The following is a 13,471-nucleotide window of genomic DNA, read 5'->3' as shown; positions in this document are numbered from 1 at the left end:
ACACCGCCCGGGCAACAAAGGAGTGGCTCCGTAAGAAGCATTTGAAAGTCCTGGAGTGGCCTAGCCAGTCTCCAGACCTCAACCCCATAGAAAATCTGTGGCGGGAGTTGAAAGTCCGTGTTGCTCGGCGACAGCCCCAAAACATCACTGCTCTCGAGAAGATCTGCATGGAGGAATGGGCCAAAATACCAGCTACTGTGTGTGCAAACCTGGTAAAGACCTATAGTAAACGTTTGACCTCTGTTATTGCCAACAAAGGTTATGTTACAAAGTATTGAGTTGTATTTTTGTTATTGACCAAATACTTATTTTCCACCCTGATTTACGAATAAATTCTTTACAAATCCTACCATGTGGATTCATGGATTTTTTTTTCACATTCTGTCTCTCACAGTTGAAGTGTACCTCTGGTGCAAATTATTGACCTCTGTCATCATTTTAGGTGGGGGAACTTGCACAATCGGTAGCTGACTAAATACTTTTTTGCCCCACTGTAGATACAAAACAAAAATATATATACAAAATAAAGCGAGAGGCACATATTAGATGGTGCTTGGAAGTAGTCCAAAGAAAAGACTTCATCTGAATGGAGTCTGTGTGAGTGGCTTGAGTGATGAGGGTTACTAAGACCATGGCTCAGTTTGGTGAGGTGGGTGGGCAGAGTGGGGTGTGGGGGGATATAGTGTTTGTTAACAGTCCCAGGGGAAGAAGCTGTTTGTGAGTCTGGAAATGTGGGACCTGATTGACCTGAGGCGCCAACCAGAGGGTAGCGGGTCAAACAGGTGATAGGTGGGGTGCAAGGGGTCACCTGTGATGACCCTGGTTTTCCTGACACAGGAGGATCTGGAGATGGCCTCCAGGTTATTCTTCCTCAGGACACAGAGGACGTGCAGCCGCTGCTGGGCCTTCTTTACCAGGGTCAAGCATCATAAACCAGAGGACTTTGGTTTATTATGAGTAAAATCAGTTTAAGTCAGTTTCCTCACTTCAGGTCAATCAGCGCAGTGCAGTTACAGACAGCTATATCTCCCTGACCTGTTGTTCAGTCATGTCTAATCAAGGCTTTTTATTTCTCAGGCTTTTCAGCGAGGGTCTTTGCTAGGTTGACTGGCTTTATCGGGCCCACAGGGAATCAGGTCATATCTGTACTGATGAATGTTCAGGACCTTGTTTTGGATTTTGCTGCAGTTGGAATGAATAAAATGCTTTCACACTACTTTTGTTGACTGTTGAATGTGTCAGTTGGTATAGAGTGTGTTTATTGTTCAGTGGGTCTTAGCCCTGGTTTTAAATCTCTGACTCTACATTAAATTGTCAGGCAGAAGAAAAGCATCATACCTTGAGTGAATGATGAAGTAATTTACATGAAAAATTCTGTAAAAAGGTTTGGGAGTAAAGAGATGTAGTCATTGCTAAAGTTGGCTTCCGATATCTCGTCTCAGAGTCTCGAGCCCTTAAGTCCAATTATCTCAATGCAGAGATCTTGTCTCAGAGTTAGTTCGGTCTGTCATCTTGCAGCTGCTGCAGATCTTCCATTCTTCCCAAAACTGCCTTTTTTCCCCCTCTTTCAATTTCCTCTCTTGTCTACAATGGTTAAAACACATCCTTGAGGCAACTGTTTGTATGTGAATGAGTGAGAGTGTGTGTGTGTGTGCGAGAGACGGCTCTATGGAAACAAGGTCAGTTCAGACAGATGTCTCATCAACTTCAACTTGTTCTCTCAGAGTATTGCAAACTCATTTGCCCTCATCAAATTATCCACTGTTCATGTCATGTTTCATTTCCTGACTGTTACATTCGAGATGCCTCGAACTGGACCCTGCAATCCATACATATTAAGTTTATAGTCATGGACAAGTGATAAATCCTCTTTTAAGGATCAGCATTTTATGTTCTGCAGTTTAATAGGTTTAAAATGACACTTCCAGACATTTATTGAAAATAAACCCAAGCTTCACATCCTTTTGATTACTGGATATAAATGATTAAAGCATAATAAGTGATTCGTTTTAGTGTCTAAATACAGTATTTTGCCTTCTGGCATTCCACACAGTTGTGAACAATTCAACTGATACATTTGTTTAGTACCTGAGGCACTGATCTCAAAGTATACGAAACTGAACATGCTTACATATGAACTTACTTCTTCATACACCCAAATAACCCAGAACATAAGAAAATAATAAAAAAATAAAAAAAAGCAAACAAAAAAACTACATCTTATGCAAAAGGTACAGTCTGATGGGAGACTCTAAGGTCGTTGGATGTTGCTAGGATAGTAGTCTGTAGGATAACTTTGAAGTGAAGTTCAGTGAGCTCCTGTCCTGAAGAGCACCACAGATGTGATGTTTGGGAGGATCTATGGTACTGCATGGGGAAGTCAAATAAACAAACTGGTACCCAAAAAGTTGATTCTGTGTACCTGGACGCAGCGCTTTCAGTGGGAGAAACATGTCCACCCCAAGGATCTGCTCTGCCAGCACAGACAGAGTAAAATAGAGTGCCAGAAGGATTACCATGATTTATACGTTGGGGGAACCAAACAACCTCTGGCTAAGCGGATGGCACAACATAGAGCTAACTTTTCATGCCAGGATGAGGATGTACACATCTTGGGCAGGGAGGAACACTGGTTTGATTGGGAAGTCAAGGGGGACATTTCTTTCAGTGTCATGATTGCAGCAATTCCCCAACTCTCTGTGAATGGTACTCAGCCATTGATCCAATGGTCATCAGAATCAGAATCAGAAAGGGTTTTATTGCCAAATGTTGAGCGGGTTTACAACATTAGGAAATTGCTGCAGTGCTTCAGTGCAAACATACTGTTATAAATACTGTTATAAATTAAGCTTAAATAGACATGAAAATAAAAATGAGAATAAGAATTAAAAGTGCTAAGTAGATAGATATATACATGATATATACATGAGTGCATGACAATTTGCATTAATAACCAAGAAATTGAAGTCATGGCCCATTGTTCGTCAGTGGTGCTAGTGCCAGCCCTTGTGCAAATGTACTGTTTATAAAGTTGGGGAAAGTCAGCTGAGACTGAAGAAGACTGAAAACGCTACGTCTAGATGAACAGAATCAACTTTTGGGGATTTCCTTACCTAAGTGATTGAGCATACATGAAGATGTAACAAACCGGTATGCTATGTGGCTAGCTAGCATCACCCAACATGCTGTTCTGCAGTAGAATTTTGTAAACGTAGTAATTGTTGTAGAGCTTGTATTTAAAAAAATAAAAAATAGAAAGAAATGTTATTGTAATTAACCCCATTGAAGAGAGTTGGGTTTTGGTTATTGATAGTTTTCTTTTATTAAAACTTGTGACACGTAAAGAACTGTAAGTGTGAAGAGTGCTCGGTTATTACAGCTCACCTCGGTATGCTCCACAGAGCTGGTAGCACTGTGCAAAAGATTTGAGCCCACCCCGTTTTGTTTTTTTTTTTTTTAAAAATATTTCTTTATATTTTAATGCAAATATAGTATCTCTGGTTCAACTTGTCTTTAGTATGCATAGAGGTGGTCAGCATACTAGTACAGGAGTCTATAACCATCCGTAAAACCCAGCCTGTGTCGTACCAGTGGTGATGGGAATCTTGTCAAAATTTGATGGAATTATGAAGGTAGAAAGTGGACTTTGATCCACCATGTAATACCATCTGGAAAGCGTCTGATTGGCAGTGTCTTTGTTTTTCAGTATGACAATAATCCCAAACGTATTATTTTATATTTTCCTAGCAAAATATAAAGGAATAAAGCTATGTATTAGATTTAAATGCATTGAAAAGCAACATTTGGGATTCTATTTATTCACTCGTACTGGATAAATTCATATTTCATGAAGTTGAGATCGTTATACCAGGCATTTGGCATAGCACTTTCACATATATACATACACTAAGAGTGATACTGTGATAGTCCAGTGTGTGCCATTTGAGTTCTAAGCTTCTGTTTGTGTGTGTCTGGCTGCAGGGGTCTGAGACCTGGACGTCATCTGGAGGACGACGACCTTGTGCCTGAACTGGCTCACATCCATCCCAGAGAGAGACCAGACTGGGAGGAAACCATCAGTGCCATGGTGAGAAACACTTGACTTTTTTTAACATGGATTTTTAATTAGAAGCATCATCCATCTTTTCTTTTTCTTCTTTTTTCTTTCTTTCTTTTTTTTTTAAACCTACCCACTTATGCTCAGAGTGAGCTGCTTGAAATATCACCCTGTGGCTGGGTGACTCCCCCTCGCTGGGTGATGGTAACAGGGTGTTAAAGAACCGTTATAAACCAGGTTAATAGTGCTTGCTTGTCAGTGAGTACTACATCTAGAAAGAAATGTGGCCTGTGAAAGTAATCTGATGCAATCTTTTTTCCAAGGAGTATGTACGTGTTCCTCATTCCTTCATTCTGATGGGACTTTAAGTTTTTGTGTGTGTGTGTGTGTGTGTGTGTGTGTGTGTGTGTTTTTTGTTTCCTTTTGTTTTTTAAATGCACTAAGACACAATTTCCTGTATTCCTGTATTCAGACTGTTCCAGATAAGGAGAATATACCTTTAACCAGTAAATGAAAAATGGATTAAGATTCTTATATCAAGCAGGCTTATCACTGTAACGTTCTGCTGATTGTTGATTGTTGATGGTAGAATATTCGGGAGGGAAGAAATGTCATAAACTGGCTTGTTGCAACAGTGGCATCCTGTTATAGTACGACAGTGAAATTCAGCGACAGTGAAATTCAATATATTTGTATACATTTAATGCAGGACTGTCAGTTTCTACCATCAGTTCAGCTCCATCAACAAAATACATCATTAGTATTTGCAAACATTAAAAAAGCTTTGAAGAAAAAGGGAACCAAAATCCAGGTATCTGAGGTCCAGATGACTCCAGCCTGCAGGGGAAATTGTGCACCTTTCACTTTTGCCATGCATTTGTGTCGCCAGCTCATTTTGCTGTGTTTGTCAAATGTGATCTATGTAAAACCTTTAAGTTGAACTTATTGTTTTGTCCTGTGATCACCGCACTTCAGTAAAGTCAGTCATTCCTGACACGTCTGATCCATGATCCAGTGAGAACACCTCCCCACCCTGTCGGCTTGTTTGTTGCCTGTCACTTCCTTATCAGTCTGTTTTTAAGCCACTGGGCCGATGACATGTCTGTCTCTCGTATTGAAAACTGTCTCTCTTTTGCTCCCAAAAGCCTGCTGAACCTTAATGCAGACTGTTGGTGTTCTAAACCTACCACACTCCAAGCTCTTCGCACAGATCGGTCATTATTTCATCTCTCCGTGCTCGTCCCATTCACCAGACGCCATTCATTCATTATTTCCTTTCCTCTTATTTAGTTCGGGTCTTGCTTCCTGCATCGGCAGCACCGTGAAAATGAGGCCGTCTCCATGGTAACATGTCGAGCCACCCGTGGTTGGCGCGTGGTTGGAGCGGTATCACGACTGCTCATTTCGATCGGGCAACAGAGAGGAAGAGAAACAGCAAGAGAAATCTGAGCAACCTATTGAATATTATTTAGAGAGGCGGTGCTTTTAATACTGCGTGTGTGCGATTGTTTGCTCAGTTTGCGATACGGCTGTGTCCACTGGGGCACTATGCATCATTTATGTCTCCAGTGGTTGGAAGACATGATGAAAAGAAGTGTGAACAACTTGGTGTAAGCTGTCACACCAACGCCCTGGTGCACTGTGTAGGCTAGATCATATTCTAGTAGAACAAAACCCGCACGCACCCGTGCAACGTGATCATCATCAGCAACTTAAATACCTGCAGTCTACATGACATGCAACATTCCTATTTTAGCAACGATACAAGATAATTCGGTTCGTTTTTTATTTTATTTTATTTAGATTTTATTTTGTCTTACCAACAAGCACTTGTTTATGTTCAGATACAGAGTGTTTGTCTGTAGTGGTAAAAAAGTTACAACTGTAATTGTAGCGAGTGATGTAGCTTTAAAATGAAATCAAAAAACGATGTTAGTAGCTCACAATCCCCCCCCCCCCCCCCCCCCCCCCCATTAAATCTTCATGTGATGCAGAAACGCAGCTCTGGCTGTTTGATGTGTCCGGGCTTCTTGTTGTGTATGTAAAACGCAAGGCATGATATCGCCCAATGAGAACACAGTGAGTTTATACATGTCGTCAGAGCTGTGAAAATGAGAACTGTGACAGGCACAATACTGTGTTTTGCATTAGCACTGTGAAACGATGAGATTATCACCACGTTTTGTGTGGCAGATGACTGAAAAACAAAGGTACTAAGTATTTTATCGCTGTTCAATTCATAGTAGGATGCAAGAGGGTAGATGTAAGTGTGTAGTAAGCTTTATTACCAAATAGGACTAATCATTGCAGCCAACTCACTGATGGTTAAACAAAAACTGTAGTAACCAATATAACCACCTTCTCACTGGCAGCATAACTTGAGAGAGCAAATTTAATCCTGCTGTACAGAAACAGCTACAAGTGCTCCATCTTTCACCTCTACCTGGGCCCTTTTAGCACCTGGAATAGAGGTGGTGCAGAAAGTCTCAGTGGTCTGACCGCATATGCAAAGCACCGTACCTGTCAGCGGCTGTGGTGAGGTTACAAGCTGAATGAATGAAGCTTTCACAGTTCTGTAACCTTGCCTAAGTCATGCTCCTGTTTTCTTACACAGCTTCACAGCGAGTAAATCCACTGATTAAAATCTGCTTGCACTAAAGTAGATTCCCCAGACTCTTACCACATCTGCTTTTGATTTTCAGTCTAATTTAAGCTAAATGATGCGAATGGCTTTATTTTTGAACACGATAACAACCAGAGTGAGTGGCTGTCGGTGAATCTGTGTGGGGAGTGGTCTTTTAGTCAGAGACTGCAGAAATGCTTCTCAACCAACTGTGCCTGATGCTTTTAGATGTTCAACATAGTTTCCAAGTCAAACTGTTGTTGTTATTGTTCATAATGCTCAGATTCTTCCATCTTATGTATAAGAATTAAATGACTAAAAATAACAGTTCCTGACTTGATTCCTGCTACTGAGCATGAGTTAAAAATCAGTCGGTTCTGGAATAATCTTCATACAAAAACAGGACTGACTGTGATATTTTAAGTCTGCACAGTACACACTATGGACTGAACGCTGTTTCATAACATGTGTAAGTGTGCAAAGACCTTGAAACACTCCCTCGGCTTGTCCATTAACCACATGTATGTGAGGCATTCATGACATTACTATACATTTAAATTAGGGATACACAAATGTAGCTTTTTCCAGCACTAATATGCTACAGATGTCTGCCAGGCTGCATTTAAGTGTTGCTTTCGAAAATAAAATGTAATCTATGTAATGTAATAAAATGAATCTAGTAATTATTAGTAAAATAATAATAACAACAATAATAATAATAACAATAGAGTGAAGATCCAATTTTGATTGATCTCCTTTATTTGCAGTCATGTTATTTCAGCTCGGTGTGAGAGGAGGATTTGCGTCATACTGCTGTTATTTACAGTCATCCTTACACACATTGTAAAGCTGACAAGAGAAGTGAAATATTTATCAAGGTGGCAGCAGGTTATGTTATAGGAAGTGCAATAAAAGCTTCGGAATCAAACATAACAAGAATGAGAATGAGCAACATATGAGAGAGAAGAAAACAAAAAAGCCTTGTTGTTGATGAAGCTGCTCAGCTGTCAGCTGACCACAGTCTGCAGTTTAGTCAAATATTATTGCAAAGCATATAAAGAAAAGCTGTTGGTGATGGAGGCGTGAAGTATCTTCACGCTGCTGTTGCTTGACTGTTAACTTCCTCCATGCTAAGTTAGCGTTTCCGCTACCAGCTGAGACGCTGCTGCTCACGGCTGGCGTGGTAAACACTGAACAGAACTACAACAATCACCCTCGTAGATGTGCCCATTTTCACCCATCAGGCCCTAGTTGGCATGTGTACAGGTATTCTTCAGACATCTTTAACACTTGTGTTTTCTGCTCTTGGCTCTGTATGATGTGAGTGAGGGGATATCCCTAATAAAACTATTCTGACTGTGAGAATAGAAAAGCCCTCCCACATGCTGTTCAAACCTTCTGCAGCGAATCAGAAGAAAGCTGGCTTAAAGGAAGACGGGCTTGTTTTAGAGGGTGAATTGAGATAAATAAGGATTAATGTGTCCTGTGAATCATGCAGAATTACTCTGCCAGAGTCCGAGAATAAAAAATATGAAGTTTAAAACAGCAAACGGAAAGTGCACATATGAAGCAATTCAAAGACCAGGATGAGCTGGGAGAAAATAATAATTCTCAAAGGAATCATACTGTTGTCCAGTCAACTAACAAGCTGCACACGTGTCAGTCAGCAGGATCAGCAGGGCTCAGCTCATCCAAACACATTAGATGGAGTCAAACAGCATATTGCTGTACAGCACTGGTTACACAAGGCTGTTAGGATTTTTGGAAAGTCATTACCTGATCTGATCTAAGCAAACTGGTGCTACACATAAACCTAATTAACTGAATGATGTGCAGTTGTATGAATTAGCTGGCTCCGCTCATTAAATCGATGCTTTGGATCGGACTGGAAGTGTGAGCTCTCATGTTTGTGTGCTTTGTTTTGGTTTTTTTAGGCAAGGAGTGCTGAGATCCCTGAGCTGAGGACTGAGCCCCTCATGCGCTCATGCAGCAGCAGCACAGCCAGCATGAAGGTCAAGAATGTCAAGAAGTGAGTGGGCACGTGGACACACAAACTCACAGCTCTCACATTTCTCCTCTGTCCATTTCTGATATCGCTCCAAACTGGCTGTTTATCGAGTCTGTTTCTGTGCCTGCCTCGTGCTTTCGCTCCCTCTGTTTGCATTGCCCTCGGCTTTTTCTGCTAATCATACACACTCCAAGCTGTTACCATATGAAGAGAATGAAGTGCTAACCAAACTGTGTGTGTTGCATTTGCAGACTTTGCTTCACCAAGGGCCATTTCCCAAAACTGGCAGAGTGTGCTCATTTCCACTATGAAAATGTGGACTTTGGTACAATTCAGGTACAGTCTTGAAGCTTTTTGATTCCTTCTCTTGAATTTCTTAATGCTTTACAAACACCTGGTGTGAGAAAGGGTTAAAGCTGGTGCGGCATGTGTGCATCAGTAGCATGGCTTTTAAAAACTTTGATTGGGATTATGAGTTTAAAATTACAGCGCCACAAATGTCAGCGATGTTGTGGATGAACCTTTGCACAGCTTATTGAAAAATACTCGCTCTCACTGAGAAGAAATTGGCTGATGATATTTGTAAAGACTGAATGAAGCAGGACTTCTCCACATGATGTCAGGTAGAACTTTTTTGCCATTGATGCATGGAGATTGTTGGTGTTTGCTATGGTTTCCTGGTTCCTTAAATGCCCCATTTTGCTAATATAATATAAATATAAGATCTTTAAAAAGTTTTCTTCTACCACAGTCTCTCCTGGAGATTCCTCCACATAGCTCCCTCATGTCTTTGCCTTTATTAACCTTAGTGGCTGTTGAGTCCCAAGCTGAGTCACAACTTGCTTTGCCAGCAGTTGTCTTTGCAGTCTGTTTTGATGTTTTTAAAAGTCCCCCCCATGCTTTAAAATATCCAAACTAGGAACTGTGAACCAAGTGTTTTTTAATCCCACCTGCACCCTGGTTAAATATTTGAATTGTTTGTTACACTTTCTGTGTGGAAAAGGATTTTTTTTTTAACTAGTTAAAAACAAAAAAAATCAAATGGGAATGCCTGAGTAACTCAGTGAAAAGCCTGTGCCCCTGTAGTACAGGTATGGCTGATATTTCATTTGATTATTTTATTTTACTGTATTTTTTGGACCATAAAGCGCACCGGATTATAAGGCGCATTAAGTGAAACAAAACAGTCAGATAAGTCAAACTTTACTCAACTCATTCTTCTGGCTTCCTCCACTTCCGTACCATTGATTCATTAATGTTGAATTCTCTGGCAGCTGCTCTATTCCCATGTTGTTGCAGTATATTAATGACTAACCTTGTGTTGTGGATCGATTATCTCAGTTGTTCTCCTGACTGAAGTTTGGCCCGTGTATAGCATCCTGCTATGCAATTGCATTTGTCCCTGACCATCAGGAACCTTCACGTTAACTTTTATCGAGTGGGGAAAAAAGTTAGCGTTCATCCTCCAGCTTCACTGTGTTTATGTTATGCTAACATAGCTGTGTAGCTAGCGATCACGTAGCACATCATTATATACCAGCTAGCCCAACTTCAGTAACCCTGCAAACGTCACTGCTGTTTAGTTTTCTGTCTTCATTTATGTTGGAAGTGATAGCAGAGCTGTACGTTTGAATTTCTTCAGAAATCTCTGTCAGAACATGCTATTTCATGTTTAGGTGGAAGCTAGCAAGCTAACTTCCTGCGAACTTCTAACTCAGTTAAATTTAATAAATTCTGTTTTCATGGATGCCTGGATGTTAAACTTCATTGTTACACCTGGTAAAGCAGCAACACTGATCATTTTATTAAAGATGAAAGAATTTAGACAGTTTTTAACTCTCAGTGATGCTGCAGTGTTCATTTGTTTTTGGGACCTGAAGGGGGGGGATTTAGGACCCAGATTCCTCTGCGAGGCTCCTGACTACAGTAGTCATAATGCTCCGACAACCCATCAAGCCGTGTGGCTTTGTAGGTTAGCAAAGTAATACTAAAACATTTTTGACAGATTCTTGTGCGTCATGTACCACATAAAATCGGTTCAAGGTCAGTAAGCACAACCAGAATAGTTGGGTTGCGGTCACGTGGTTCTGATGACGTGCGGAGGCAGCGCGATTTTTGAGTGGAGGGCGGAAGTAAACATGGAGGACACTGTGGAGAGTCAGGAGAGCAGCTATTATGCAACTTTAGACCCCGTTTCTCGGGAGAGATATAAACAGATAGTTAAAAAATATATCGGACGTGATCCGTATTCTTTGAAAATGTCCGAATACACCACAGAAGTAAAGGATTTGCCTACTATCGAGGATGTGGATATCACCAACTACTTGGTCCTCCAGACTTCTTACTACACTAGGCAGCAAATGAAAGCTTTCAAGAGTCTGGAGGCGTACAATTTTTTTGTCAGCGGGTGGGTCCACAACCTTGGAACAAAACGTCTCCGTGATGGATACAGTTTGGTGTTTGCAAGGGTGAGTGTTTGTTCTTATATTGCTTTATCTTAAACACGCTAACAGTTAGCGGTAGCGGCTTTAACGTCAACAAACATGCCACATCCTTAGGACTTCGTTAGAGTGACAGTTGTTTGTTTCAAGGTAAACCATTCTCAGCGGTCTAACGAGACACCTCTGAAGACTTGGGTAATTGCAAAGGAGGATGGAGAAGTGATTGCAGCTCATTGCAATTGTATGGCAGGGTTAGTAGCCTGTTCTCCACTGTCACTAGGCTCAAATCCGGGCTCTCAGCCGTCTGTTGCATATCCAAAATCGCCTCTGCACATCGATGCTGTTCTGCCTTAAGCTTCATTCTTTTCTCTCGTTTGAGAACTGATTCCGATCTGGGTTTTCGTTCGTAGCCGAGATTGACCGTCGGAGCCCAGTCCTCCGACTCTTCGTCATCCAAAGCACTTGGGCAGCCTATAGTCCCAATCAAGTCAATATTAGACTACTAACTTAAAAGCACTAAGTAAACGAGAATTTAACGACAACCTAATGCTAATAAGTTCGTTTGCAAACATAACATTACCTCTGACGAAGTGGTCGCTGCAGACACGGGCATTGGCAGACTCTGCTCCTCCCGACTGTAAACGTAAATTTAAAATCCATTTTTTCCTACGTTTTTCAGTTAGAATTTTCCATTTTTCTCCTCTTCGTTGGGCTATTTTTGGTACCCTAAAATACCGTTTATCAGTTTCTCTGGTCGACCTACTGGAGCATCCGTAAACACAACAGGACATAGGCATTTTGCGTACTGTCTGTCTGTGATTTTGCGCTTATCTTTTTCACTTCCGACCAGCAGTCAAATTTCGCGCTTTACGTCGACGTCACGTCTACGTCAAATGAAACCTAGCTATTTAACATAAGGCGCACTGATGATTTTTGAGAAAATGAAAGGATTTTAAGTGCGCCTTATAGTGCGGAAAGTAGTTTATTTTAGTTTTACCAAACATTTATTCACTGATCTTTTAAATGTTTAATTTTGAAGTTGTGCTTTACGTTTGTGAAAGATGATGATGTTCAGCACCACAGTGCAGTAAATACAGCTGATCTCTGACTCTTACTTTGGTGACTGGTGGGGTTGTGAGGTTAAAATATCTATCTTATGAATCCTTAAACACATTGTCAAGAGGAACTGTGCTGCAGTCAACTGTAGTGAGAGCTTTTTTTTTTACCCAGCCAGTCTTGTCATTACTACAAGAAGCCAGTAGGGGTCACCAGTCAGCTAAATCAAACCCACTGCTATTGCAACGGCAGAGTGAGAGTTTGCTGTGTTGTATTTTACGTGCAGGTCATTTGTTGATCTAACTCCACCCGTCCACTCATTGTATACATCTCAAGCTAATTTAAATTGTCTACAGCCAGTAGATTGGTTGTCCTTTTGTTTGGCCAGCTGATCCTTTCCTGGTTTTCATATGCCTTTAAGTAGCCTTGTGTCTTTGTGTTGCCTCCTGTGTACTTTTAGTATTCAGTGCAGCTCCTGCCTCTTCTTCTGAGCCAGCTGAACCCCAGTGGAAACTCATGTCTTCTGTGTTTGCTTAGGGATTAATTATTTGCTATTTGTTCCCCATGTCACTCAATATATTATGTCTTATCTCGCCTCAACCAAACATGTTTGCTTGTTTAATGAATTGGTCACAACTGCATTCTATTTACTTGCTCCCTAATGATTCTGACACGGCATAAATAGTAAAGCTTTTTATAAATGATAAGTGAGAATGTTGATGCCCAAGAAATCATTCAGGGTGTTTCATAGACACGCTGCTGCACATTTTTACATCTTCTTCACAGATTCTATGAACAGCACAGATTTTCACATTAACTATATTTCATTTTTCCTTATGCATCTCCACCATTGAAGTGAAAAAATCCCAAATAAATAGTAATGTATGTGGAGCAGGTCCAGTGAGGTTTTATGTTTCCTCTGTGCTGGACTGAGGCAGGGTAGGACTTAGGTTCAGCTTTGGAATTGGGCCTTCTGCTGGAATACTTATTCCATTATTCCATTATTATTATTTCACTTCCATAATAAAAATCTTTGCCAGAGGAGAATGTGAGTCACACAAAGTTTTGTTGTGGAAAAATAATAATGGCACAGTCCCACAAGCCCTGAGAGCACCACTTACGTGGCAGTCCTTTTCTTATGATGCTGGTTTTGTAGATGGAACGTTTGACGTCCGTGTGCTCTGTGTTGATTCACTGTTTGCTCCGTTTTGACACAAAGAAGTGGCATTACTGGTCACATGTTTGGGGTTTTCAGCCAGTCGTGCTGCTGATGAAGTGCTGTTCTG

At 40.9% G+C, this 13,471-nt stretch overlaps 1 protein-coding gene across 6 annotated transcripts in view; it reads left to right on the top strand.

The window, feature by feature from the left end:
* arhgap32b (Rho GTPase activating protein 32b) overlaps window positions 1–13,471 on the top strand; it is a 126,403-nt gene that overhangs the window by 55,824 nt on the left and 57,108 nt on the right. For all 6 annotated transcript variants that reach the window (XM_023153341.3, XM_012923626.3, XM_012923627.3 and 3 more), the window contains exons 3-5: window positions 3,982–4,087; window positions 8,615–8,709; window positions 8,940–9,024. In XM_023153341.3, coding sequence (XP_023009109.2) covers window positions 3,982–4,087; window positions 8,615–8,709; window positions 8,940–9,024 — 286 coding nt within the window. The remainder of the gene's footprint in view (window positions 1–3,981; window positions 4,088–8,614; window positions 8,710–8,939; window positions 9,025–13,471) is intronic.

Source organism: Maylandia zebra, linkage group LG10 (genome assembly GCF_041146795.1).
Source record: "Maylandia zebra isolate NMK-2024a linkage group LG10, Mzebra_GT3a, whole genome shotgun sequence".
In the NCBI taxonomy this organism is placed as follows: domain Eukaryota; kingdom Metazoa; phylum Chordata; class Actinopteri; order Cichliformes; family Cichlidae; genus Maylandia; species Maylandia zebra.
The sequence above is the reverse complement of the archived record's forward strand: the minus strand, read 5'-3'. Positions and strand labels throughout refer to the sequence as shown.